The sequence below is a fragment of the Aulonocara sp. 'chitande type north' Nkhata Bay genome, linkage group LG22 (assembly GCF_057382095.1).
Source record: "Aulonocara sp. 'chitande type north' Nkhata Bay isolate Kocher_YH1m ecotype deep benthic linkage group LG22, A_spYH_male_GT1.1, whole genome shotgun sequence".
Lineage (NCBI taxonomy): Eukaryota > Metazoa > Chordata > Actinopteri > Cichliformes > Cichlidae > Aulonocara > Aulonocara sp. 'chitande type north' Nkhata Bay.
Genome location: NC_141364.1, coordinates 19,069,438 through 19,081,081, shown reverse-complemented (window position 1 = coordinate 19,081,081; position 11,644 = coordinate 19,069,438). Strand labels below are relative to the sequence as shown.

Genomic DNA, 11,644 nt, shown 5'->3' with positions numbered 1-11,644 from the left:
TCAGTACTGAATTTTGAAAACGGAATTTTATGCTTTTAGTTGTTTTTAGCAACCCAAAATATTCTGACAATATAATTATTATGATACTGAGAAGACAAATCGTCAAAGATGTGTTGTCAGATAAAGGTGGAGGTGTTGCTGTCCTTGTTTCCTTTCTGTAGCAGAACTTCAGAAAGCTGACTCAATTCATCTGACCAGCTCTTGTCTGAGGTTTAGACCAGAAAGAATATAATTATGATCATGAACCTGAAGTAAGATCCTCCAAGACACCATGGAACCACTCCCAGCTGTGGGTTCACCTCCTCCTGCTGAAGTCAAAGAGCAGCAAACAACCAGTCCGGAGACATTTTACATTACACAATTTTTGGAGTGTATTTGACAGTTTTTATTCCCGACTGTGATACAACAACAACATTTCAATGGAAGCAAGTAGAAGAATCTACAAACCCATCAGGGTATATGACAGTTTTTGCTTGTTCTGCATTTCAACAAATTGAAGAATTTGATGTGGTTTTTAAGCTGACAAACTGAGAATCGACTTAAGTAGCAATAAGGAACTTCTTATTTCTTTGACAGGTGTTGTTCAATACACCCATTTACAACATGGCTGTGAAGATCTGCTGGCATCTTCCACACTACAGGGCTCAGGTAAGACCCACAGTTGACATAAAATATCAGGTAATATCTGAGGACCTGAGAGTGGTGTTGATGAAATGGCTCCTTTTATTTTTAGATTCCAACGATGATGGTGTTCCTTAGACTTCAGCAGGGGAATCAAATCCCATCACACATCACTATTGAAAATCTGAGAGATCTGTTGGTGGAGAAGAGCAAAGAGAGCAGAGCAGAGAGCAGTGAGTTACACTGATACCTACAGACCATCCCCGTCACACCTGACAGTCTGTTTGTGTTAAAGTGTAAATGCAGAGAGAAAACCTCTGTTTTGTTTTCTTTTTAAGGCTTTGGGAGTTTGAACTTGAGGGGTTTGACTAAAAAGAAGCCAAAACTCTACTGAAACTGGTGAGAGAAAACTCACAAGACTTGTAGTAATTTGGAGATTTGTTTTTTTCATTATGTTCACATAATATCTAAACAAAACTGCACTGTTAATGTGTTTCCTGTTTCAGGGTAGTGAGCATTATTAATAAAATGAGGGACATAGAGTTTCAAGCCTGGATGCTCCTTAAATTTCCAGAGGCCATACCTCCTAAATTTCAGTGAGTTACATCTGACATACGTTTGTTAACGGTCCAGCTACAGTGTTTCAATATTTCTGTGATGCTTTAAATATGTTGAAAAGATCATTCTTTTAACTTTTTAACTTGAACTTATTCTACAGAACACCTAAACTCCTCAACATGGTCAGAAATTACATTGAAATCCTTAAAGGGAAGAAGCAGGAGCATTGCTCCAAACTGCTCACCGCACAGGAAGTGGTAATAGGGGTAGTTCCCTGCATCCTGCACGGCTTCTGGGAGCGTCCTCCTCCCCCTCCTTGATCCCTTTGGATCGAGTCTCCAAAACTATCACATCAATAGAAACCCAGGCCATCTTCTCCCGTGGCATCAGAGATGACATGGTCCAGACAATCCTGACAGAAATCAAAAAGAAAAATCCTTTAAAAGTTCTACTCAACAACATTGCAAACTTTGTACCAGTTCTGCTCACTACAACTGCTAATGTAGCGAAGAACCACATCATCATCATCACCTTTATTTATAAAGTACTTTTAAAAAAACACAGCTGACACAAAGTGCTGTACATAGGAACTATATAATAAAATGCATAAGATATAAATAAAAGCCAAATAAAAGAAAAAGTAAAATAATTAATTAAATAACTAATTTCATTACAAGAGAAACTAAGTCTCGCTGAGGTTAAAAGGCAAAGAATAAAAGTGGGTTTTAAGACGCGATTTAAAAGTGGACAGTGAAGGGGCCTCGCTAACGTGCACTTGCAAATTATTCCAGCACAGATCTAGAGCGAGAGAGTGGGCTGGAAAGCCTGCAGTGAAATGCTGTATAAAGTGCTTGTACAAATAAACGTTGTGCAGGAAACTGTCTGCTAGAACAAAGCTGTTGCACGGGGATATACTAACAAAACAACAGCTTTGTTCTAGTCTCTCTAAATCAAGCATAACTATGTCTTATTTATTCTTTACACCTGTACACTTGATCTTTAGTCTGTACAGCTGAGCTATGACATACTGCCACAGATCTCTTTTAAAGCCATTTTGATAAGAAATTGTGTTTGAATAAAAGTGTTTCCTGTAGCCTTATGATGGCACTGTACCTGAATAAAAGTAACAGTTTTCTCATAGGGTTAATAACATGTCTACCAACTATTTCATGTCCAAATAACTGCTGAGAGTTACTTCAAAAGGGTTATTTAGTAGCAGGTTATTTAGATTTTCATGTAAACAAACAATTTTTTTTTGTTTACATAAAAATCAGTCACTGTGTATATTTAACACTTAAAATTCGATGTGATGCCATTATCCTGCCTATATGCCTAGCAACATAAAAAGGTCCAAAAAGGTTAAGTATGCAGTGTACTGTATAGAGATAGAGGTTGCTGACACATTACCAATACCTGAAGATTGCTGTCTCATAGACATTCAGTGCCACCTAAAGGCAGTAACTGACAAGTAAGGCAGCACAGCAGTTCCATGATTACATCTTACCACAAGAGGTCGGTACAGAAAGGAAGAAACTGAACTTTTGAATCACAAATACATTAATGTAGTGGACACAAATTATGCAGGTTAAGGCATAAAAAGGTACCGCGTAAAAAGGTAAGCGAGGTAAACAGGTTGAAATTTGTTTTTTCTTTTTCTGCACACAGTCCAGTAAAGACTCAATACTTTTCCTCTGCTCTAAATGTGTGTTTTTCAGGCTTGATGCTTCTTTTTTTGTTCTGCACTTACAGAGATTGTTGCATTGGAAAATCCCAGTAGAGTTTCTGAAATACTCAGATCAGCCCATTTTACACCCGCAGCAATGCCACGTTCAAAGTCACTTAAATCACCTTTTCTTCCCACCATTGTGATGCTCAATTTAAACTTCGGTGGGTCATCTTGACCTAAATGCACTGATTTCCAGCCATGTGACTGGCTGATTAGATATTTGTTTTAATGAGCAGTTGAGCAAGTGTACCTAACACAGTGGCCAGTGAGTGCATTTTAGTCATCGGGCCCTTTAAAATGTGATACTGCCATTTCTGTCTTAATATTTCTAGTAACACTACTTAAACTGCAGTGAGCACATGAAACATCCCTGCAGATTTCTTACTGCAGTCTTCACACAATGGAAAGTGTGTTAACTTTGAAAATATTTGTTAGTTATGGTGGCAAATTGAATTTATTTGCTACAAACAGTGACTAAATCTAATTTACTCCTGACCCCATGGGCCCCGATATGAAACTTGAAGCACATACTTTTATACTTCAGTTGATGGTTTTCTTGTCCAAATTGCCCAAATAGACTTTGAAGTTTTAGAGTAAGCTTTAGAGTAATTTTTCAGAAGTACAGTCATTTGTTTAGCTGTTTCTGCAATATGTGCAAAACAGTTTCCATGTTGTTTGGTTAAGCATTTCTGGGTCATGCTGTTTTGTGAACATTGTGTCTACTGCAGTGTCATAAAGCAAAGATAAGCGCTCTAGGACCTCTACGCTGTTTACAAACACACGGGTGAAGACGTGCAACACGTTGGTTGGGTGCAACAGAAAGTCATACGACTAAAGTGCCTGCAGGCTGTGTTTCCGCACTTATCTTTGCAGTGTTCCAGTGCTTTAGCGTCATACTGAACTGTGTGTTTGTTGAAATTAATTTTACATCCCTTTTAAGCTGAAATTATCGCAGCTAAAATAAGGCTATGATGACCGTGACAGATCTTGAGGATCAAAGAACAGAACATTCTGAAGAACTCTCACATCTTATTTCATCACGTGACGAAAGCACCAATACCAAAACGTGTACAACTGAAACGGGGAGCGTGTTTTGTTTGCATGTTTTGTGTTCTCAGTGTCATAAAAGTGTGAGTGACCAAGCAAAGCTTTAGGAAAAGACTCAGGTGGCTACCTAAAGACAGGGCAGGTTGAGTGGGTATGACTTAATTAGATACCCTTTTAATCAAGTTTAACAAGTACGGGCCTTATTCCCATGCATACATTCTCTGATGTTTGGCCTCAGGTTCACGTTCAGCTTCAGGTAACCCATAGTTAGATTTATTCTGAAGTGGGGATGCATCCATCTTTACATGCACACTATCAATACAGCCACAACAGACAACAATTAATACAAAATAATACAAAATACTGAAAAAAACTGACTAAACATAACTTGGACTTGATAATATATTATTCAGCTGTGGTTCACCATTCAGCCTGTTAGTTTCTTTTCTTTACAGTATTTAAACCACTACACCAAAGAAAAAGATCAAACAAATTGAAATTGGTTACAGGCAGAAATGCTGCAATTAACAGAAATCCAAAGCACACTATTTTACTATTATACTATTGTAAATTTAATGTGCTTTGTTTTGTCACCATTGACTTTCATAAAGATAGCAAATAATCTGAAGGTATTTGCCAACAGGTGCAAAGAATCCACAGTGATGGCATATTTATTGCATATTGTTTTTTAATGTACTTTGGAAATTGACCAGCATGGCTATAAGTATAATTTATATTTGCATTAATATGTTTAGAAATAATTCCATTTTGGAATTCTATAACTAATAGTCGGACATCTCCTGCCTTGTCCATGTGATTTTTATATGCAAAGACGGTTGCTTACATTTTACAGCGCATTTGTGTTTAGTCGTAATGCTAATAAGACCAGAAGTTTTCTCTTTGGCTAAACAGAATACTGGAAGATAATCAGTAAATGAAAACCATAGATATAAAAGTATACACTCCGCACAGATAGCTATTTTCATCTGGTCTGTGTGTTTTTTCCACTAATGTGATAAAAACTTGCTGTGGTAATGTTCAGGTATTTTCTTCCTTTTTCCCACAAGTTTGATGCAGACAGCAGACCCTTACTGGCACACTCACAGAGCGTTTAAATACTGCATTCAACAGAAATCAAGAAAATATGTTATTTTAATCTGTTGTGTTCGTTGTTCATTCACAGCGAACTGCTGAACTAAACACAAAGCAGGTGCAAAGTTTCAGCCACGCCTGAGCAATACTATTTATCTCTGGAAATTAGACAGATGCTGATTGCTGATATCTTTTGACAAATGTGACATTTAAAAACAATTACTGCTTTCTAGAAAATATTGTTTTGACATTCTGTTTATTATTTTACATAGCGTTTATGCCCTATACATAGTATTTTCCTATACATATTTTCCTAAATATAAAATATAGCAGCTATAGCTCTGTAGCAACCACAAAAGTGCGTGTGAGCTGTTCCCTGACAAACGGAGCAGTTGTATTCTTGAGCTCATTTACTGGGTGGCCTTGTTTGGAAAGTTTATGGTTATGCAACCTGAAAAAACATCACAGATGTACTGCAGCCTGTATAATTTTCGGAAATGCGTATTTGGTATGCGCTCACGAATGCAGAGCGTTAATTGGTCAAACTGAACGTTCAAGCCACGCCCACGAGCCGTTGATTACCTTTTCCTCTTCCCCAGCCTCCTTTTCCAGTCCATCTCCACCCCACTCTCAGGCAGAGAAGACACTACTCGAGCGACGCGCGTTCTTCGCCTAGACATATGGCAAAAACAGCCGTCTTTCTTTCTTATATCATTGTGCCCACTACTCTTTAAAAATTCCGCCGAAAAAGAGAAGACGGTTTTCCAAAACCTTCTGGCCGTTATCTCACGTAAGTACAGCGAAGTACTTCGATTGAGTTCTTTGGGTTCAGCGGGCGGACGTAACATGGCGGGCTCGTCTTTCTGCCTTCTTGCTGCACATGACCGAGCCACATATTGAAATATGTGTTTTCCGGGTGTTTTCGTGTTCAACTCAATGTATTAAGAAATTGTGACGCAGTCACGGCACCACTATGTAGCTTTTATTCGTTTATTGTGTCATTTAGCGGCTTGTTATTGAAATTTTAAGGACACCCAGCTCTAACGTAAGCTCCTTCCGTCGTCAGTTAGCGGTTCTGTCGTTTCCATGAACCTTTCAGCAGTGTGTTTTGTCACAATGGCGTTTCCTTTGAGCAATACAAATATCTTTTAACTAGTCAAATGTAACGTATTACATCAGTTTGCTCTAGTTAGGGGTTATGCTTTGTCTGCGCATTGAAATAATACTCAATTTGTCAAGTTGTGACACTGTTGTGAGTACTACAGCGCATGCGCGTGTTTTATTTGGACGTCTATCGCGTAAGGAGTACCAGCAGCCATAAAAACACTAACGACAGGGGTAGTAGTTCAGTTACAGGCATTAAGTCGGGTGTAACTGAACCGATAGGGGTGTTGTGTCATTCAGGTTTTGACCCATGACAAATATTCAATAGATAAGACCTAAACATCAAAAGCAACAATCAGGATTGTTGAGCCTCCTTAAGAACGCTGTGCTACATGTTTCCTGAAAGTGTCTTTCCTCTGGATCTATATCTAATACTGAGTGCTTGTACTTCAGGGCTCCCCTGTCTCTGCACAGGTGTATGAACGCTACCCAGAGGGCCTAGGGGCGGCTCTTTACCGGGAGCACTTTAACTTCAACGCTGAGCCACCTTGGGATCCTAGCTGATAAAGGGACAGGTCCATCTCCTGACTTGTCCATGTGAGTAGCTATGTGTGTCTTATACACAAAGATGCATGCATTTTTATAGTGAAGGTGTGTGTGGGAGAAGGACTCAATTCTGCACACAAAGCTGTTTTGTTTGGGTTTTTTTAAAGGCCATAGTCATATATTCCTTTCTTCTTCTGTGTGTGTGTGTTTTTTTTTTTTGTTTGTTTGTTTGTTTGTTTGGTTTTTTTTGGTCTCTTCCCTCTTCTCTCCAGTTTGTTGCATACCGGCAGGACCCATTGGCTCAGTCGTGACCCCCTGACTTGTTTATCTGCTCTTTATGATTGTCGGATTAACGGAATACGGTTGAGATGAAAGGACTCACTGACCAACCCAGCTACATCATTGAACTACTGGAGGGAGGAGTGACTCTGGAAGATGTCATTGATGCACACATCTGTGAACAGGCTCTGGTCAGTTCAGCTTCTATAACACTCTCTTGAGGCTATCCCTGAATTCTATTTTGCATCAGTGAGTTACTTAATCTGATGGGATTTGTAGTTATACATGTTTGATAAATTTGTTTACCTGCACCCTACCTTCTTTCTGATTTCTCAGGTGGAGAAAAGTGCTTTTGTGGTGGGTGATCTCGGTGCACTGATGCGACAGCATTTGTGCTGGCAGAGCCTGGTGCCACATGTGCAGCCCTACTACCCAGTCAAGTGCAACAGCAGCCCTGCAGTCATTGAATTGCTGGCATCCTTGGGCCTGGGCTTCATTTGCGCCAACAAGGTAAGCTTTTTCATGTAGTTTTGACTCAGTCAGTAATTATTTTTAAGCTGCAAAGTGCTTCATCCTCTTATGTAAGCACTTCATTTTTTTTTAAGGGAAATTACATTACAAGCATCATTGATTGGTAGTCAGCTGATGACTGTTATCCTTTCAACTTATGCAACGCATTTAGTACTGCTTTTGATTGTTTTAATGAGTGTGTGGTTTTATTTATTTATTTTATTTATTATTTTTGTGCATCCTATTACCTGCAGGCTGAAATGAGCCTGGTGCTGGATCATGGTGTACCACCGGAAAGCATCATCCTCTCAAGTGTGTTCAAGCAACTGGCACACATCAAGTATGCTGCCAAGAACAACATCCAGCATCTTGTGTGTGAAAATGAGGCAGAGTTGTCCAAGATTGCCCGTCTGCATCCTAATGCAAAGTAAATGAGCAAACTTTTTTTTTTTTTAATAAACGCGAAGTCCAAAAGAAGATCCATGGTCTAATTTAAAATGCATCTGACCCCCCCCTCCCACCCCTTCCAGGTTGCTGCTGCAGTTGACCACAGAGGCCCACGCGGCTGAGACCAGCATGACCTTCGGCTCCTCTCTCAAGAGCTGCCGGCACCTGCTGGAAGCAGCCAAGGAGCTGGGAGTCGAGGTGGTGGGGGTAACCTTCCACATCCCCAGCTCCTGCCAGGACCTGCAACAGGCCTACACCCATGCACTGTCAGATGCCCGCTGTGTGTTTGACATGGGGGTGAGTGCTGTCCTAATTATGAAATCATAACTCTAGTAGTAGACACATATTAACTTGATTCCCCACCCCCCAGTATTCTGTCTTGAAATGACTTTATCTGATATGACAACTGTCTGTATCTACTCAGGTGGAAGTGGGGTTTAACATGAACATCCTTGACATTGGTGGTGGATTTACTGGCTCGGAGTTTCAGCTGAAACAGGCAAGTAGTGAACTGAAGTGACTCATTTAGAAATGCTTCAATCTTCTTTTTAACTGCTTTATTAGCAAGAAGCTTATTATTAGCTAATAAGCAAAAGCATTTATTCCTATGATCCAGTCCTTTATTTTTGTCTTTTTGTTTTTTAATCTGAAAATATCTGATCTGTCTGTTCACTGTATGCAGGTTGAAACTGCAGTCAGGCCACTGCTGGATGCCTACTTCCCCCAGCTTTCTGGTGTGCAGGTCTTGGCCCAGCCGGGCAGCTTCTACGTGGCCTCCGCCTTCAGCCTGGCTGTCAACATTATGGGCAAGAAGGTGGTGACTCGCCACTGGGACAGCCTAGCTCAAGGTGAGTTACTTTACTCTCTGAGGTTGTGATTATTTAACTTTTCATACAATCAGAACCAAACTAGTTGAAGTAACTCTTGTTTTAGATTTCTAAAATGGTTATCTAATGTATTCACTCAGGTGAGAACAATGAGGATACTGAGTTCCTGTACTACATGAATGAGGGTGTTTATGGTCCATTTGGCCGCAAGCTGCTGGGAAACTCCATCCCTGCCCCGTCAGTACACAAGGTTAGTAGAGGAGACTAAACTCAATTCATGACTGAATAGATCATGTGATAGCACGCACATGGTTACTGTTGTCTGTTTTTTGCCTGTTTTGATGGGTTTTGTTGCCCCCCAGCGTGCGTTGTGTGCTGAGGAGGCAATGTATGCCAGCAGCCTTTGGGGGCCCTCACTGGACCCCTTAGACCAGGTGGTGGAGCGCTGCCTACTACCAGAGCTCAGTGTGGGAGACTGGCTTCTGTTCTCCAACATGGGGGTGTGCGGCCTAGAGGACCTAAGCTGCCTCTCCACTGCCCCCCCACTGCCAATCTACTACACAGTCTCCACCTCTGACTGGTGAGTGCGTTGGTGTCTGCCACTCATGAAAATGTAGCAACAAGACATTAAGAGAATTGATCGTCACACTGTTGTCCTCAGGTACGAAATGCAGGAGGCCGGCGTGACACTGGGTGGCGCCATGAAGAACTTCTCGTTTCTCCCGTACAGTCCCTAAGTACCCTCGGCCTCTGTCCCATATTTTATTGCACAGATCTGCCTTACCTCTGCTTTCACTGTGTGAGAGGAGAGGTCAGTGTGGTGTTTGGGATGAGGGGTTAAATGTGGTCAACATTCCAGCCGCTTTGGAAAACAGCAGTGTCCTGTAATTTCTTCCAGAATTTCACTTTTGTACCTCCAGCAATGACACACGGTTGGTTATTTGATACCTCAGTTCAAATTTTTTCCTGGAAGATGACCCTAGTTTTGACTCTTTGCGACTTTAATCTGTTTGCTAAAAGAACTCTTGCCCAAGCTTTTATGACATTATGCAACAAAATGGATGACTCTTTGGAGATGGGACCCCCTCCCCCCCCCATATGTTTGGGGTGGTTTTGTTTCCTAATTAAAATTCAGTTTACAAAATGTACAATTGATTTAGATCCATTGAATCACATGCTTTGTATTGATTACCTATCAATAGTTGTGTAGCTCCTGTGTCTGAGAACAGTACATTTGGTCTGTAGGCAATTTTTGAAGTGTTTAAAAGAATCACTGCCACGTGAGGACTCTGCACCTCGGACTCCGCACCTCGGACTCCTCACTTGGCGCTGCTTAAATGAAATAATGACAATGATGTATTTTTCTGTATTGCAATTCACTCAATGCATCTTGTTTTTGTTTTTAATATTTATTGGATTCAGATATAATTTGGGCAAATTTAAAGCTCCATCCTTGTGTGTTTATTGCCCAGGTATTATTGCAATGGCCCATTTAAGTGTTTTTGTGATAAGTTATTGGGTTTTTGTTTGTTTTTTTGTTTTCTAAATGATACATGGATTACGTGTGCTGTGATTTCCATTTGTGACCTCAGTGGTTTCCTTTTACTCGAAAGCCCTGATGGAATTACTGTAGGAGATTCCCTCTGTGCTGAGCTGTAGCTTGGATACAGGGACACTGTATTCAGTGCACTCCTTTCTCTCAGAGGTTAATCTGGTTTAAAAGGCACAAAATCTTATGTGGGTTAAAGGAAAAATACTGTGACACTTGTCGAGGGGATTTGGACCTTGTTCACTAGCTCCTTTGCTGGCTCTGAAAACCAACAAAGGAAGGAGGGGGGTTTCTCTCTCTCTCTCAATTTTTATTTTTTATTTTTTTCTTCTTTTGACACATGCTCAAACACAAATGATTTGTATGTGTCAGATATGGATGTACATGTCTGTATCTTTAAAGTGAGAGATGCTAGTTGTACACAGACCTCTCTGGGGCAGTGCAAATGCTAAATAACATGGACAGACCTTTCATGCCTCTGAAGTCGAGGGACTTCCTGCACAGTCTCCTCTACAGCTACATGTTCACTCATGTTAAAGATGACCTGAAGCATCAGGTTGTGTTGTTTTTTTTTTTTTTTTTTTTGTTTTGTTTTTTTAAATCAACTCTCGCCCCTGTGTGTCATGAGTGACTAATGTATTAATTTGCTTGTCTAAGTCACTAATGGACCATAGCCTGTTCTTTGACTGTACATTGTGCTCGTTAAAGTAATAAGTGATTAATTTAATATACATTTCTGACTGAAATCATTTCATCTGGTGTTTGTGTGGTTTTTGGCATTGGTGGGTGGAGGGACTGGAAATACAACATTGTTCCTGTAAGCCAGCATAATTTGGAGCTTTAGCAATTTGCTGCATCCCACAGCTAGGGTTATTTTGAAGACAATAACTTTACTTGGATATACAGACTCTTTAAATCTGAAGAAAACTACTACAACAGCCTAGTTATAGAGAAACCCGGCCTTTAAGTGATTCACAGATCTAGTGACATCACCTCATTTTTACTCTGTAAAAACTACAAACACCTAACACGAATCTTGTGGTTAATAAAGTTAACAAAAATTGAATGCTAGTTAACAAAAGTAGACTTGAACTAAAAACTGAAATAAGTTGATGTGTTAAACGGCCAAGAATGTGCTGCACCAACCAGTATTATTCTTACATTTATTTTTTTAGTTATTGGTGTTTTAAAAAAAAAAAAAAAGTTTGTGGGTTTTTTTTTTTTTTTTTTTTTTTTTGGTTTTTTTAAGCTAAAATAATATGTGGACTATTTGTCCAGTGCAAGATGTGGGAAGTTGCAAATATTCCTACGTCGTCACCTGGGTCTCAGTCCAAGCCT

At 40.0% G+C, this 11,644-nt stretch overlaps 1 protein-coding gene and 2 long non-coding RNA genes across 4 annotated transcripts; 2 read left to right on the top strand and 1 right to left on the bottom strand.

The window, feature by feature from the left end:
• The first annotated feature begins 204 nt into the window (after positions 1 to 204).
• Positions 205 to 1,164, top strand: LOC147304046 (uncharacterized). The gene is made up of 5 exons (XR_015127022.1): positions 205 to 455; positions 577 to 648; positions 734 to 854; positions 960 to 1,020; positions 1,128 to 1,164. It is a non-coding gene; the product is annotated as an uncharacterized LOC147304046 (long non-coding RNA).
• Positions 373 to 5,864, bottom strand: LOC147304045 (uncharacterized). Its single transcript, XR_015127023.1, has 3 exons — positions 5,627 to 5,864; positions 1,424 to 1,591; positions 373 to 814 (listed from the first exon to the last, which is right to left on the bottom strand). It is a non-coding gene; the product is annotated as an uncharacterized LOC147304045 (long non-coding RNA).
• On the top strand, positions 5,627 to 11,055 carry azin1b (antizyme inhibitor 1b). 2 transcript variants are annotated; one of them, XM_086281340.1, is made up of 11 exons: positions 5,627 to 5,834; positions 6,623 to 6,745; positions 6,967 to 7,164; positions 7,310 to 7,483; positions 7,738 to 7,910; positions 8,014 to 8,227; positions 8,355 to 8,429; positions 8,613 to 8,778; positions 8,898 to 9,007; positions 9,120 to 9,337; positions 9,419 to 11,055. In XM_086281340.1, exons 3-11 carry the CDS (start codon positions 7,063 to 7,065, stop codon positions 9,492 to 9,494), a joined length of 1,308 nt encoding a protein of 435 aa, XP_086137466.1. In that variant the 5' UTR covers positions 5,627 to 5,834; positions 6,623 to 6,745; positions 6,967 to 7,062; the 3' UTR covers positions 9,495 to 11,055. The 2 variants fall into 2 exon arrangements, with proteins under 2 accessions (XP_086137466.1, XP_086137465.1); XM_086281339.1 differs by having other exon boundaries at positions 6,602 to 6,745.
• Positions 11,056 to 11,644: the final 589 nt, after the last annotated feature.